The sequence below is a fragment of the Squalius cephalus genome (genome assembly GCF_949319135.1).
Source record: "Squalius cephalus genome assembly, chromosome: 12".
Lineage (NCBI taxonomy): Eukaryota > Metazoa > Chordata > Actinopteri > Cypriniformes > Leuciscidae > Squalius > Squalius cephalus.
The window spans coordinates 30,216,515-30,233,212 of NC_137133.1; the positions used below are offsets into that span (position 1 = coordinate 30,216,515).

At 38.4% G+C, this 16,698-nt stretch overlaps 1 protein-coding gene across 12 annotated transcripts in view; it reads left to right on the plus strand.

Moving 5' to 3' along the window:
• trdn (triadin) overlaps positions 1–16,698 on the plus strand; it is a 53,678-nt gene that overhangs the window by 29,821 nt on the left and 7,159 nt on the right. For 6 of the 12 annotated variants that reach the window (XM_079889364.1, XM_079889370.1, XM_079889359.1 and 3 more), the window contains 20 exons: positions 684–779; positions 1,616–1,642; positions 3,032–3,076; positions 3,214–3,255; positions 3,359–3,403; positions 5,670–5,726; positions 5,871–5,924; positions 6,044–6,091; positions 6,268–6,318; positions 6,409–6,456; positions 6,575–6,616; positions 6,849–6,896; positions 6,978–7,013; positions 7,095–7,142; positions 8,050–8,097; positions 9,131–9,169; positions 10,322–10,384; positions 11,052–11,096; positions 12,601–12,630; positions 14,586–14,630. In XM_079889364.1, the coding sequence (XP_079745490.1) occupies positions 684–779; positions 1,616–1,642; positions 3,032–3,076; positions 3,214–3,255; positions 3,359–3,403; positions 5,670–5,726; positions 5,871–5,924; positions 6,044–6,091; positions 6,268–6,318; positions 6,409–6,456; positions 6,575–6,616; positions 6,849–6,896; positions 6,978–7,013; positions 7,095–7,142; positions 8,050–8,097; positions 9,131–9,169; positions 10,322–10,384; positions 11,052–11,096; positions 12,601–12,630; positions 14,586–14,630 (957 nt within the window). The remainder of the gene's footprint in view (positions 1–683; positions 780–1,615; positions 1,643–3,031; positions 3,077–3,213; positions 3,256–3,358; positions 3,404–5,669; positions 5,727–5,870; positions 5,925–6,043; positions 6,092–6,267; positions 6,319–6,408; positions 6,457–6,574; positions 6,617–6,848; positions 6,897–6,977; positions 7,014–7,094; positions 7,143–8,049; positions 8,098–9,130; positions 9,170–10,321; positions 10,385–11,051; positions 11,097–12,600; positions 12,631–14,585; positions 14,631–16,698) is intronic. The other 6 variants (XM_079889361.1, XM_079889365.1, XM_079889360.1 and 3 more) reach the window with 3 other exon arrangements.

Genomic DNA, 16,698 nt, shown 5'->3' on the forward strand with positions numbered 1-16,698 from the left:
CCTGCTTCTCAGCCATTTGCCATTCTTGTTAATCTCCGTTTGTTGGCGGGGTTGTCAACCTGTTTTTATTTTTAGCTGGCTTCCTTCTTGTTGTAATAATCCAATCTCTTTACTGATGGGGTGGCATTTAATCATAAAATGTCACATTAATTCTGACAAATTTATGCAATCCAAACTTATAATGAAGGTGTCATATTTGTATCCTGTGATTTACTACCACCACTTTAAAAATTAATTTTAGTAATAACATTTTGATTTATGGACATAAAATCTGGCATTGGTCTCTGATGGCATAAGCATATTATGGGTTTTAAAGATAATGACATCCATATATTAAGCTGTAGAAGACATTTATCTCTGTGTTTAGCTGCCAGTGTGATCTTTATCATCCTGTGTTGATTTAAACAAGGCTAATCTAATACATCGCTCATTAGACTCTCTTTATTTTTACAGTTTTTCAAAAATGTCATTTACATCATAATCATTTTTGTATTTAATGGATTTTAGCAATTGATTTGGTTTCGGTATTGACAAGTCTGTCTGTTCTAGCAAAAAAAAAAAAAAACACAATAACGTCACAGCCGATGATTCATATGAACCAAAGGTGGCTAAAATAGGCAGGAAATGAAATGATCACTGTAGTCTATGTCGACACTCACTATTTTGCATTTGTTTGTATTCAGACAAACAAAAAGAGCCCTCTACATGTCCTTGTATGCATTCAGTAATACATAAAGATCCTCAAAAAGCCCAAGACACTAAACCAAAGGAAGAAAAAGGTATTTGGTATTGACTTGCAAGGTCAATATCATGCATGTTGTTTTAAAATATAAAAAGAAAAAGCATGGGCATATTTTAAATTTTCTGCATAACAGAGCCATTTTATAGCAAATCACACTCACTGGCCATGTCTAAAGCATAGATCTAGTCAGAGACATGCCAATATCTTTGTTATAACAAATTTTGTGAGCTCTTCATGCAAAAACAACTGACCAAGATGGTATTTAGTATTTTGCACATGAAATAAATCGCATGCTTAAAATATAATCATTGATTGGTGAATGATGTTTACCTAAAAGCATATATGCATCAGTGGTATAGTAGTGTGGCTGAAGAGGTGGGTGTACTGTGAATCAAGATAACATGCATGCATACACACGGAACAAGGATTGTAAATGATGTGTTTGTGCACATCTGGACAATATGGGTAATTTCTGTATCAGCAGATACAGAAAATCATATTTGAATTAGTTAACTTTAGATATATTTGCTCTTAATGACCTTAACTCCGTACTGTAAACTCATCATACTGCTTTCTACTAAAAGTATTTATTTTTACAATAAAATATGGATGGTATATAAAAAGAAGGCTGTGTTTCAAAATTGCATTTTGTCCATCCCCTTAACCATGTCTGAATTTTCTATAGCAAACTTTGGGCTTTAATGAGCTTTATTAAGTCATTTTTATTGTATGTGCTCTCTCTGTATGTGGAACACATTTGTCTTATATTATGTTATTTAGTAAGCAGACAACTGTATCCACTCAGAGTCGCCATCTAGTGGGATGAATTAAAGCTCTGCAGTAACTCGCCCTTTTTATCCGTTTTTCCTCCAGCTGAACCTGATAAAGTGAAGAAAAGAGGTACTTTTATTCCAGAAGACTTTGAATGCAGCTAACTGCTTGTGATACATTTACTGACCACTTCAAGAAGCTAACAATAGATACTTTTAATGAATGTCTTCAAGTATTCAGAATTATGATTGGCCTTGATCGTATAGGTATATTGATAGTACTTGACAGTATTGAATAAAACAGTATAGAGCAGTTTAAGTAGAACTGAGTAGCTTTTCCAGTAGCAATTTAGACATTATTAAGTTTGTAAGTAGGAGGCCACAGACTTTTAAACAACAGTTCTATGAACATAAATGAATATAATGTACTGTAACGTGTATTGTAGATACAGTATGATCTGTTAGATTGTCTGTTTTTGCTCATCTAGCTTAGTTTGACTTTCAAAGCATAGGAAATCAATGAAAAATATAACCCATGATCTCCTCTATGACCTATAATAATATAGCAATCTGTTTTAGAGGACATCACTGAGGATCTTATATCAGTATTTTTTTCTCACTTCCAATAACTTTGACAAACACAATAGTGCCCCCTGGTGCATATCTGTTAATCTAGATTTATTTTATTTTTTTATCAAAACCCCAACACTTCGGTATACTTCAGGATTCAGCTCTAGTGTGATAATAATGTATTGCAATATTAATCATGGCTACTGATCAATCCGGCAAATGCTTTTTTACAAAAACACTCTTTAGGACAGTGTGATTGATTTTGACATCAAGTGACCTGTTGCTGCACACAGTTTCAAAGTCTCTCTCTCTCCCTCTCTCTCTCTCTCTCTCTCTCTCTCTTTCTCTCTCTCTCTAAACAAAGCCGTCTGGCTTGATTCATGTCTGACTCATGTCACAGCTAAAAGAGTCAGCCTTGAACGCAGGAGTAGGCCTATGTGATGCATTGTTTTGTTTGATTAAAGCTGCTTAAGCTCAAGCAGGCAACTGTCGATTTCTACAGTAAACTGCTTGCTTTAGCAGCACAACTCAACAAGCATGTGCAAAACTATTAACTTGAAGTAGTTGGACTAATATATTGATAAAGCAAATGTATGTATGCTTGAAAAGATCAATTTGTTCTGTTCTGTTATGTTAGCAAAATGGATAAAAGAGGCTAATCAATAAGGCAATAAACTATTAAAAAGCAGAGCCAACAGCATTATGGGACAATTAAAAAAAATCCCAATTTTTCACATCAGAAAATGTATTTATTCATAAATTCAATGCTTTTGATGCAATGTTCCCACAAACTCGGTAAAGACTTTGTGAAATAGGGAAAGTTTGAAAACGTATTTTTAGCTGAGCAAATTTGTAGGAACACATTTGGAGATACTGATATATGTTTGGAGAGATACTGATAAATGTTTTGATCAGGAAGCAAATTTTTTATTTTTTTTTTCCTTACCAGACGTTGAGACCAAGAGAAAGGAGCCACTGCTTAAACAGAGAAAAGGTGCAGTATATGAGCTCTCACTCAGATCAAAATAATAAAAAACACACTTATATTTAATATAGACGTGGAGTTTGTTTGTGGAAGAATATTGCACTAAAGGCTTTTTTTCTTTCACCTCCTCACTATTTGCTCACCAGAAAGAGAGGCTCCAAGAACAAGACTAGAGAAAGCAAAGAAAGGTAGCACAATGTGTTCCTGCACTGAAAGATTTGTTTCAAATATTTTGTTATAATAGCCATGAATATTTAAGACTTGACATAATATTTGCTCTCTGGTCCACAGCTCCAAAAGCAAAGGCAGTGGCTGCCAGCATACTCAAAAAGAGAAGTAAGCTCACATGGATCTGATCATACTTATTTAAAGTGATTGTTCACCCTTAAATAAAAGGTCTGTCATTATATACTGTAGTCACCCTTATGTTGCACCAAACCTGTGTGACTTTCTTTCTTCCGTGGAACACAACATATTTTGCTGAACGTTCACAGGCTCTTTTCCATAGATAAGAACGTAGGCCAGTAAGAGCTGTGCATGTAAACCTCACTCCCCTGGCCTCAAGAGGAGAGCTAGTGACTGATGCTAGCAGCTGCGGTCTTGAGTGTCCTTGTTAGCTCCCTCGCTGGAGACCACGGTACGAATCCCGTTCAGGGGTGCGTTTCCCATACAACGACGTAACTCGCTGCTTTACTACAATAGTACGATGCATCGTTGAAGAAATCAACTAGCTAGTCACGACTGTTTCCCAAAACTGTTTTGTCACAAATTGGTCGTTCAACCACTTTGGTTAATGATGTCACTCAGGTGGTAATAATAACTAGCCTGGCAAGCACATCAAGATGTTGGGTCTGGCAACTCACCATAGACACGGCTCAATCCGAGGGGCGGGATAAACGGCTGTCTTTCAAATTCCCTCTGCACGCAATAGGACAGCGCTTCAACCAACCAGAGTGTTTTCCCAGCAGCGGAGCTAGTTGATAGATTCAACTTTAGCCATATCTGGCCGGCAAAACTACGAACACATCTTCCTTTTTTTAAGAATGACTTAAGTGGCATTCTATGCTCTTTTCTCAAAGAAAAACCTAACTCCAAGTCCTCCAGAGTCGCGGCCAAAGCCGATTTGAAAGACTGTTTGCCAGAAGCAGCAACTCTTCTTTGTTTTCAAGTGGCAGCTAACCGTCGCAACTCTGCCGTCATTATGTTAAGCCCGCCCCGCCTACTCTATACACGATGTGATTGGCCTGACCCAATTTAGGTTTTTGCAGCTCGAAAGTCAATGGAGAGTTGCTAGACTACCCTGGCTGCAAAATACATTTTGCTGCCGCTAGGGTGCGTCTAGATTTCTAGGCTAGGTAATAACTACTTTTAATGAATCTGTTTGAGATCGAAATTAATGCTAGATGTTTTGCTATAAATTATGGACATTGCATCTGAGAAATATTTCTAATTTTACTTAGTTATTTTGCTCTATTTCCAGATTCAATCATAGGCTCGTTCTTACGCTCTAGAGCACGAATGCACATGCGCACTCTTCAACAATGACACGTTAAATCACTTGACAAACTAAAAGATGTAAATTACATTTGTATGTATTCTAAATAAAAGATACAGATTGTACTGAATGTCAGCTTGCTTATTTGGCTCAAGATTTGGATTTATTGAGTCCACATGTCATGCAAAAAAGAAACTAAGCTTCTAACCACAGGTCGAGAGCTGTTTACGAATGTACGTTAGAACTATGGTTTCAGGAAACACGGACTCGCTGAACAATGCTGATAACAACGGAACTTGCGACGTAAGTTGGCTAACGATGCTTTCGGGAAACACACCCCAGAGCAGGTCGAGTAGGACTGGTTACATTTGGTGCTGTGACCCAGATGGGAGTGAGGTTTAGGGGGGCAGGTGTAACTGACGTAGGCCGGTAAGAGCTGTACGAGTAAACCTCACTCCCCTGAGCTCAACTGACACTACAGCTGCGGTCTTTAGCGTCCTTGTTAGCAAATATCTCCCTCGCCGGAGACCACAGTTCGAACCATAGTGACCCAGATGGGTTCGAATATAGTAAAAAGTGTTCACGTCCTAAACTTGGAATTTTCTGCGAGCAGCGACTTGTACCACATGACCGCTGAACCACCTGACCGGCCACTGCAGATTCATTTTGGTGTTGATAGTGTTAGTTGACTCGTTGAAAATAGTAATTGCCAGGGCATGAACGTTATGGTTATTACAACACCTTTACTTTACGGAGAGCTTGCGACCTACTAGCTACTTTCTATAGTGCTGTCGAATAAAGTACAGAGTTAGTTACGAAGTAGCTAGTAGTTACTAAGCCTCTGGTGTGGACGTTACAATTTAAGTAACAACTTACGAATGGCTGGTGCAAACCTACCAGGTCACCATTCATTTTCATTGTATGGAAAAGAGCAGCATGAATATCCTGCTTAACATCTCCTTTGGGTTCTACAGAAGAAAGAAAATCATACAAGTTTTGATCAACCATGAGAATTTTTGGGTGATCTCTTTTAAGTTGATGGCAAATGTTAAAATTCCGTTTGATCTAAAGATATGACAGCAGTGCTTTCCCTTCTCCTAATAACAGGATCTAGAGCCTCAAAGGACGTGGAAGTGTCAGCTGCTCCAGCTCCGATACAGGAGCGTGAGTGCAACTCAAAGCCTTGTGACTTTTTAATATTACAACGTGTTACATTCTCGTAATGCAAAACGACAGCAGCAATAACACGCAATATACAGTCAGTCTATTGTAACTCTGAATCTTTCTTTTCACAACCCCTTAAAACAGTTCCTATGTGCCGACCAACACCTGTGTACTGCCCAGCGCCCCCTGGCTGGTATGGTGAGTATTGCAGTCACCTATGATTACTGTAACTTAATGAACTTTAATATAAAAGACCTTTAAACATAATTGATGCATCCTTAAATACCCTGAAATTCACTTTATCCTTTATCTTACAGTGCATCATATAGTTACAAGTAGCCCATTACCACCATCGGCTTTTCCAGGTATTCAAAACTGTATTAATTCAAATTCAATTAATTCTGTATTAAATCAAATTCATCAGGCTGCCAAATGCCTAAAAATGCTGCCAGTTTCAGTATGTTTAATAGTTCAGTATGCTTAATACCTCACTGCCTTATACAAGCTTTTTTAACATTACATTTTTCACTGTATTTTTCAGAATCAGAAGTTCCAATTTTAACAACTCGTCAAGCTCCTACTGTAGTGAAAGGTGTTGATATCATAAAATTTCTGAATTTTAATTCTATATTTGCCATTTGTCAATTTTGTTACATCTGATTTAATGTTTCCTTTGCTTTAGAACCGGAAGCTACTAAGGAAAAACCAAAAAAAGACACTCAAAAGAAAGGTATAGTAGTAATTTGTCTTGATTTAGTGCCTATAGTAAAGATGTAGTATTTTTTTCCAGTTACATTGACATGTAAAAAGACCTGAAGCAAGTAATAACCTCTGACCTCCAATTTCAGAACCAGCTGCACCAAAAGAAAAAGCCAAAGCAACTAAGAAGGGTGAGAACTTGTTTAAAATGAAATGGAAACAATGCTTTACTCAATGTTTGCCATCTATCTATCTATCTATCTATCTATCTATCTATCTATCTATCTATCTATCTATCTATCCATCTATCCATCTATCCATCTATCCATCTATCCATCCATCCATCCATCCATCCATCCATCCATCCATCCGAATCTGTGCATTTATATGTGTTTTTGTACATTTGTACTGTATGTGTTCAAGAGCCCACAGTTACTAAAGACAACGTGAAACCTTCAGTGGCAAAGAAAAGTAAGGACAATAGAAAAATGATGGCAAAATTTCCATTTAAGATCTATTTTCATACTAAATAAATCAATTTTTATGACTTAGGGCCAACAGTTGTGAAGGAGAAGCCTAAAAGGACAGGTAATTATGGTTCAGGAACTGACTTACAGTAGCAGTAGTTTTATATTAATGAACCATAACTTATAATTTCCTCTTTTGCAGAGCGAGTGATCACAAAAGAAAAGGCAAAACCTACCTCTACTAAGAAAGGTAGATATTTCAACTTTATTCTATATAATGTAAAATGACATTTATATTATCATAAATTTAAATGCAGTTCATAAAAAAATATCCTGCATTTACCTGTGCAATACTACGGTGACCAGGAGGGGACATGTTCGGTTCGGCCGACGCGATGTAAAGCCATGGCCTCGAGATCATATGTTGAGGGAACGATATATTTTTCTCGTGGCCATAGTTATGTTGAGGGTACCACACTGGTCAATACTGTAACCATATAGGCCTACAGCAGTCGGAGATGGAGATGACTGATGAAATAACATTTTACTCTGAATTAGGAATGTCATATAAAGATATAGTGCGGTTTCTGGCATTAAGACATGGGTACATAAGTGAAAGACACCTGAAGCGCATTCTTAAGTTGAAAGGGCTTTTTCGTCAGAAATTTGCTGGCTTGAATGAAATACTTGGGTCACGAATAAAGTCCCGTTTAAAGCAATAAACAAAAACAACTTATGAGAAACTTAAATTAACAAATAACAAAGTAAATTATGACCGGGGTGAAAGGAGAAGCCCGTATCGTGTGTGAAGATTCGGTTCCCACATGTTATAAAACTGCATGGCAGCCACGAGAAACGGATGTCGTTCCCTCAACATATTAAGTCGTGGCCACGAGAAACGAATGTCGTTCGCTCAGCATACGATCTCGTGCCCATGAGATATTATGACGTTCCCACGAGTTTATATCTTGTGGCCATGACAAAACTAAGTGAACCGAACATGTCCCCTCCCGGTCACTGTACTACACAGATGCTTTATTAAATGGCGTATAAACAGAGTTGTCAGGCTATCTTGAAAACAATTACCACCAATCTGGTTGCTAGACATACAGGAATCCTAAATCCTAAATCTTTATTACATCCTGTTCTTACTATAGAGCCAACAGTAACAAAGAAGGCAAAAGTAACAACAACCAAATACAAAGGTAACCTCACATACTTATACAGTACAAACATATATTCATATGAATAGCTTAAACGTGACATGTTTCATACTCAAAAAGCTTTCATAATGTTATGAAAGAAGGAAGAAGTCTTAATCCTTGTGTTATTATCTTGTATTAGATAATTTAATACTCACAGAAAGAGGTTTAACTGTGTCATAAACTTGGTGTTTATAAATTGGTAACAGTTATAAATATTTCAGACTGGATGATATTTGTCTCGCTTCTATAGGCAGGTGTCTGTTAGCTGCCCCATGGCAATGTCATAAAATGTTCTGCTCAGCTTTTTTTTAAAGTGTTGGACATGAAGACAGAACCTCAGAGTTTTGCTGAGAGTGAATAGTTGAATTATGCATTGCTCCTCTACTTTTGGATATCAATGCTCTCCAACTACTACTAGATTTGGGCACATGGAAAGAGATTTGTTGTGGCATTTCCACATGCCATTTCGTTTTATCTGATACCACAAAATCCCTGCAGTCAAACATTTTGTCTTTACATAGCAAAACATTTCTGAAAAATTGAAGCAATTTTCTAAATCAGTTTTTTTTTTCCAGTACAAATATCTTAAAACAACAAGAAGAAAAAATACCAATTGGGTATGAAAATGTAATATTGTTTTGCCTATGAATTAAGTTTATTTTTCTGTCCCCATTTACATATATTTCTCTCTCTCTCTCTCTCTCTCTCTCTCTCTCTCTCTCTCTCTCTCTCTCTCTCTCTCTCTATCTCTCTCTCTCTCTCCCTCTCTCTCTCTCTCTCTCTCTCTTTTTTTTTTCTACATGCTTAATTTTCATAGATTTTTCAGAAAACAAGACTTAATATCTTCTGCCATTTTGCTTCTCAAGTAAATGTATCTTGATTTAAGAATAGTTAGATATTTGTACTGGAAAATAAAACAAAAGAAAATCAGTCTTTGCAGTGTAGGATGTGAAGAATGGATATCGATAAATACTACTTTTATTTCATAATACATCCTATAAATCTATACTTTTTTGTGTCTCTACATGGGAAGAAGAGAAAGCAGTAAAGCAAGTGAAGCCCACTGCAGAGGGTAAGTTGTTTTATTGTAAAGTATTAGGTGATGCTTGCTTAAATCTTTTTAATTTAGCTCATATTTAACCCTCTAATACTGCATATTCAACTATTAAACTCATCCAACATTGTTAGTGCTGCTTACATTAATTGACTTGTTGAAAAGATTGGCCTTATTATTTGTGCATGGATGTTAAAATGAGCAACATTTTTTGCATCAGTCTTGAAGGAGGGACACAACAAGCCTTATCATTGAAAATGTCTTAGTTAACCATCACTGTAAAAAATTTCTAACCCTCCCAAATCAAAAATTTCAAGTGACCGATAACATCTCAATTTTTCAATTGGCCCAAGTGAAATTCTGTAAATTTCAATTGGCCCAAGTGAAAATCTGTAAATTTAATTTTATAATTTACAGAATTTCACTTGGGCCAATTGAAAAATTTAGATGTTATCGGTCACTTGAAATGTTTGATTTGGGAGGGTTAGAAATTTTTTACAGTGATGTGGGAGATTAATTAATAATATATTGTTGGGATATTTAGAGTATCCACCTGTTTTTCTTTTTTAATAAAATGTGTTTATTATAAACTTAATTGTTTATAATCAAATTAGTAATACTAAGCATTGCTGTCTTGCTCTGAATGTGTTGAAGACACAAGTTTGTTTGAATGGATATTTCAATCAATAATCCTGCAAAGAACATCTACATTTAGTGAATGATTTTGTTCATCCTGAGAGATAGGTCACTACATTTTAGATTGCTAACTCTTTAGAATTATTACGTGCAAAGATTATCGACTTCTTGACAGGAAACCAGTATACAATGTTTATGTGCTTTCAGCTTCTTTAGTACATTGATGTCGTGCAAGGACTAACACATAAAATCCTGCAAGAGCTGGCAAATCGTGTTTACTGTAATCGAAAAGAGTCCAGACTAAAAGCAAAAGTGATAAAACATAGCGTTTACTGCAAAAACAAAACAAAATCAACTCACTTAAATGAAAGGTTTAAGTAAAAATAGTGCCAAAATGACCACCTTCAATGATAAGTGCATGTACATGCAGTATATACACGCGCGCACACACACACACACACACACACACTTATATTGTTTTATTGTATATTGTATAGCATCAATGTAATTTGTTTGATTGTGTTTGATCATTAGCCAAGAAGAAGGCCACATCAACACCAAAAGCCAAAACACCAAAAATTAAAGAAGTTGTTGTGGGTAAGTTTTAATGACTATTTTTAACAATGCATTTGCATTATAAAAAAGCCCAAAATACGTCTCTGTATTTTTTAATATCCCTAATATCCCTCTCTATAAAAGAGAGACAAAAAAAAATATTTTCATGGCTAATAAACCTAAAACTGGATCCATAAAAGGTTTATGTAGAGTTCTATTCTTGACTACTATCAGGATAAAAAAAAAGGCATGCATGACAAAATATTGAGGAATTGTTTTTATATTAATTTCCCAATGGACGCGTTGCGTTGTGATCACCAGTACATGTTTTATTTGCTTTTGTAAAAGCATAGAGAACTTACTGCATATATGATTGTAAGATGGATCAAGAAAACAAAAAAACCTTAGACTCCAGTTGGCATAAGAAAATTGGATCTGTCAAGTAATATAACTTCAGATGAAGTCATGACAGAATTTCTCTATTTTTATGACAGGAAGTGTACCTTACACGTTCTGCTCCATGACTATATAATCACTTAACTGTGCATGTTTTCCTGGCACATTAAGAATAGAAATAACTGATTTTAAACTTGATTAAAAGACGTATGCACACTTGAAGTGCAATTATGAAGGTGTTACATTGTAAATGTGTAAATGAAAAAAACACATGATAGATAATGTGATGAACATTATTCTCCTTCACCTCCAGAAAAACCTGTTCCAGCCGAGAAGAAAACATCTGAAGAAACCCAAGGTATGAAGTAGACATGGCTCTGTTTCAAAAACTAGTATGCACAGCATTTAAAAGGGACAAGTCAACCAAAAATAAAAATTCTGTCATTATTTATTCACCCTGACGTCATGTCATCTGAGTTTAACTCAAGAATTGGAAACCGGCTTTGTGAAGTGGATCAGCCATGTAATTTGTAAGATCTGAATTAAAATAATGATTTCTACGGCAGTTAACTCATAAATTTGTGATTTTTAGAGATTGTATTATATTCTATTATGTTATTCCTTAATTCCACAACATAAGGGTGAGTAAATATTTACAGAAAACGAGAGTTCACAAACTATCCCTTTAAAAATGAAAGCAGTGAAATAGAGAAAACAATTACATAATCCATTATGAGCAGCCCAGTGGAAATGTGGATTATAAATGAGTTTAATTCAGTACTGAGAAGTGCTAAATAATATTTTATTTATTTATTTGTATCCTTTTAACTCTTAAATGCATGAATGTTTTGGCAATCATTCTTACGTATTTGGGTCTTTAGCGACCCGGGTCTTTAGCGACCCGGATCTATATCTAACACGGATGGCTCTCTACCTGTCGCGATAATACACAACTCTCCTGATATTAGAGTACCAATTACAGAAGAATAAAATAAAACATATTTTGTTACCTTTTGGAGCTTGGAAGGGTTCATTTTGAGCAGAAGTTTATACAATCATCTTTGTCCTCATAAGAGCTCATTTCCCAGTACATTCTGGCTCATATTTGCGATCTCAAACATATTCTCGAAATTATAATGTTCAACACCTTCAAAATCTATATTTTGATCGCTGACAGCTTCTTCACCAGATCCACCATCAAGTGACAGTGACACTAATATTTGCTTGCGTTCAGTACTTGCTATGCAGTAAATCGCTGAGCCATTTCAAGTTTAGCTGATGATACTTCCTATTCTTTTGTTTTCTGCCTGAGGTAACTATGAGTGAAATGTCACTTCATCATTGTGTATCAGACATCAAATTATCAAATATTCAATTGTTGTGCAGAAAAAATATACTTACACTGTTACACACCTCGAGACCCTATACAATTTGTACAAAAAATGAATGGGAAAACAGGCATTCTTTTATAATTTTATAATTTTTTTCTTGTTTATAATGAATTAATTGAGGAACACTAAGAAGGCTGATGTCTAACTTTTAAAAATGAATGAGGAGGAGGGTAGTTAATGACGTCCTGGGTCACTAAAGACCCGAAGTATGCATTTAATGGTTAAAAGTATTGCATTGTTAGCTTAGCACTGTGTTAACGGCAAACATTGTTGTGAGCGGTTTGTAAATCAGTTCCATATGGAGTGCGGAGTTCAAAATCAGTCACTTCTGAGGTTCTATTTCAGTTAGAATGCTCCCTAGTAAGGCAGCGAGACATCTCTCTATTTTTTTGGAACAGAGCCCATGTGTTGCCATCATTTTCAGGTTAATCTTTGCTAACCATAATTCTGTCCTCAAATGTCTATCTTCAGACAAACCAGCTGAGGCACCAGCACCAGCAAGTAAGTTCTGATGTTTTCTGACGTCCATGAGGTGTGGAGAAGTATTGCGTGAAGCTTGAGATTAAATTTAGCCTGAGTGCTTCGCATAGCGCTGTACCTAATCATTCCAGATGTCAAAAGCAATAATCAAATGCATGCATTTGTGTAAGCAGTTTGAAACATCTGCAGACTACATTTAGAAATGCATTGTTCATCATACATAGTGATCATGCGTACCTGCATATTGTAGAACTTGGGAGAACTTCAAAAACTTCCAGGCGACATTGAGGTACAATTCCTTATTCACCAAATGTATTAACATCACAGTTTCAATAACTGAGCCACAGTACACATTGTTACTATTCTAGGTTATCTCACTTAAACCAAAGGGATTAAACTATTTTTAAACAGCATTAGTGAAATTACAAATTAAATTTAGCTATTAATACACTAATGCTGCTTGCTGGTTGGCCCTGTGTGAACTCCTAATGTCACTCTTTCACTGTAACTCCTGCCTAACACAAATCGCTTGACTTGCTCGTTAGAGACTCAAGGTCAGATTTAATAACCGTTGTGCCAAATTATTTCAGCGAAAACCCTGGGTCTTATTCACAAACCACTTGCCATCCAATTTAATAAAGCACTATTCACTGCAAAAAAATTATAATTTAATCAGTATATTTGTCTTATTTTTCTGTAAAAATAGTTAAGCATCCTTAAAGGTATAGTTCACTTAAAAATGAAAATTCTGTCATCATTTCCTCACCCTCAAGTTGTTTCAAACCTGTTTGAATTTCTTTCTTCTGCTGAACACAAAGGAAGATATTTTGAAGAATGTTGGTAACCAAACAGTTGATGTACTTCATTGGAAGTCAATGAAGTACATCAACTGTTTGGTTACCAACATTCTTCAAAATATCTTTTTTTCAAACAGGTTTGAAACAACTTGAGGGCGAGGAAATGATTACAGAATTTTAATTTTTAAGTGAACTATACCTGTAGGAAAAAAATGACTATGTCAATAGTCAATGAGGTCCATCGACATTGTTCAAAATATCTTCCTTTGTGTTCAGCAGAAGAAAGAAATTCATACAGGTTTGAAACAACTTGAGGGTGAGGAAATGAATCTATTTACAGATTCTTTCTTTATTTAATGCAACATAAAGTGGCAAATTAGGTCGTCACCTTTATTTAGTGCTTTATACAATGCAGATTGTTTCAAAGCAGTGATAAATAGAGAAATAACAATCAGTGATGCAAACAGAATTCAATTCAGCTGTAAAGCAGCTCTAAAATAGACAATAGTGTCATTTTTCAGCTTAAGTCAATTTAGTGATGATTTAGTTTGTTTTTTAAACACATTTTGAAAAAAGAGAATCAGCTATAAGGCAACCCTGCAGTCAATTCAGTTCAAGTTTTGTTCTCATTCAATCAAATCAATAATATTACTGAATTTTAATCCCCACGGTTTGTGAATACCCAAACATGCAACATTTGTGTTATTTCAGTGCCACTTACTTGCAACTACTCTTCAAATGGACATTTCTTACAGTTATAGTTCACCAAGGAATTCTCTTCAATGTAAAAATGTGTTTCTCCTTGGGAAATCTGAGGATTTTTGAGGATATGTAATCCCACCAAGGTCTCAAGTGACTTTTTTTATTCGCAAGCCTGGTTTTCATCCATTTAAAGTAACTTTTGAAGGTCGCCATTACTTTCAAATTCAAGTCTCCAACTCTGCCTCGGTGGGTGTTCGCAGATATATTGGTCTACTGCTTGTAAAAATTATTCCTCTGAGAACTGAGCTTTGTCATGTCACCTTGTAACAAACCTGAAAACTAAATGCCACATTAACAGATATTCTATCCTTAACTGAAAGTATTTGCCATGTCATTTAAAGATTTGCTACAGCAGCACTTGTTATATGTTGAAATGAGTACATTTTTCTTCAATTTTTCTCTCTAACAACTAATTAGAAGAGCTGAAAGTGGAGGAAAATGTCACGGAGGGCAAAAAGCCAGGTAAATTAATCTAATTACACACCATACATTGCATTAGTTCCCTTTCGTTGTCACTCCGAGTTACGTCGGATGACGACGAATGGGGTTTCGCTTAGAAATCCTATCATCTTCGAGTATATAAAACGAGCCAATGGCAAAGAAATGCCATGGGTCTGCGGAATTTGCATAGCGTAACTCCGCCCCACCCTGGGGGTATAAAGGAAGTGCGCTGGCAACATGCAGATATGTTTTCGCTTCGGAGCCAAGTTCAGTACTTCACTCCACAAGCCTTCTGAGTGTCATCTCAAATCTCTTCGAGACGAGCGGCTCTTCAGTGTGTTGGTGTGACGGCGTTTTCCAGCGAGATCGCATTTCCTGCTGCTGATTTGTGCAGTAATCTGCCGACAGTGAGTGTGTTTCTCCCTGGGCGCTTCAGCACTCTGCTGAGCTTTTCCACTCTCTAAAAGAGCTGCACGCGGCACGTCTTTTTAAAGACGGTTAGCCCATGTATTTTCTATTTCCTGGATGTGTGTGCGTGATTCATCTGCCTAACGGTCGCGAGCGCTGTTTTGCGTGTGGGCTTAATCACGCTCGGCAGCTCGTTGATGAGTCATGTTTTCATTGCGGGAACATGACCATCGCGATGTTTATAGATCGAGACTCAATGATCTCCATGTGAGTAGAGTCCCCTCTGCCACACCCCAATTTATCTCTTCCTCGAGAAGGGATACTTTGGCTGGTGGCCAGGGTGATCTGAGGGTTCGGTGTGGCACAACAACCGACGAGTCAATTCCTCGGGCCACACCCCCCTCCACATCGCGAGCCGTGGAGCTTCCGTATGTGCCTGGTTTCTTTCGGGGACCCAGTGTTTCATTCGGGGCTCTGGCGGATGGTGTCATGCACTCACAGCATCACAAGGCGGGTTTGATTCCTCTGGAAATAAAGTTTCGACTGCGTTGCCTCCCACGGGAGTGCCATCGTTGCCGGGACCGATCCAGAGCTGTCAGCCATGCTTTCCCGGGCAGCTGAAAGCATCGGCTGGAGTGGCCCCGCCCTCCCCCCGAGCGCTGTAAGCTTCTCCCGGACGTGCATCAGGACGCCTGCGCTCCGCGAGAGTCCACGTGACTTTCGCGGCCCGCGGGTGTCCTCCGCCTTCGCTGCTTTCGATCGCACGGCGATCATGGGCTGTATGTTCCCTGTCACTATTGTGGCACGGTCATGCAGTGCTGTGTGTCGCCTGCGCCTTCGATGCAGTGCTGTCCCGGGAGTTCTGTCCGAACCGGCCGCAGTGGAACGCTAGTCCTTCCCTGGCCAACCTTGGCAGAACGCGGAAACTCTAACCACGCCCCTATGCTGGGACGCTATGCCTCCCATGCCGGCCTGGTTGTTCCGCCACGCACACTGCTGACCTCGCTCAGGCGACATCAGTACCTGCGTGATCCTGGGTCAGGTGATGTCCACTAGTGTGGTCCAGACATGGGCTTAGCCAGGTTGATGTGGGGGTGTCTGAGAGTTCATATTCTAAGCTCCCCCATGTCCCGGGCTGGGCTCTTTGGCGGTGTGGTTCGACCATCTGAAGTAGACTCGGGTCCTGCACCGATGGTCATCCATCCGTGCGGTCTCCTTAGTCTGCTTCCCGCCAAGGCCCCCTCCGTGCGGCTGCTCCCCTCGGGTCTTCACCGGCCCTGAGCAGGAGCAAGTCGCAGGAGGGCGGCGCTGCCCGTCTCCGCCCCTTAGACTGCCACGCCAGCCTAAGCAGCACTCTTGAGACGGGCAGCCTGGTCGGCGGTGTGATTGAGGATTGCGCCCAACAGTCTTCGATCACTCTATAAGCAGGCTGAGGACCTTCTGCACCGACGGTCATCTGTCCGTGCGGTCTCCTTAGCCTGCTTCCCGCCGATACCGCCCCTCTGCGATTCCTCCCCTCGAGCCTTCACTGGCTCAGAGCACGAGGAGGTCGCAGGAGGGTAGCACCGCCTGTCTCCGCCCTGTGCCCCGCTAACGCCAGGCCAAGCGGCGCTCCTGAGATGGGCTGCTCAGAGATGGCGTTAAGTTCTTCCCTGGAGACGGTAGCAGGGCCGCTCCTTCC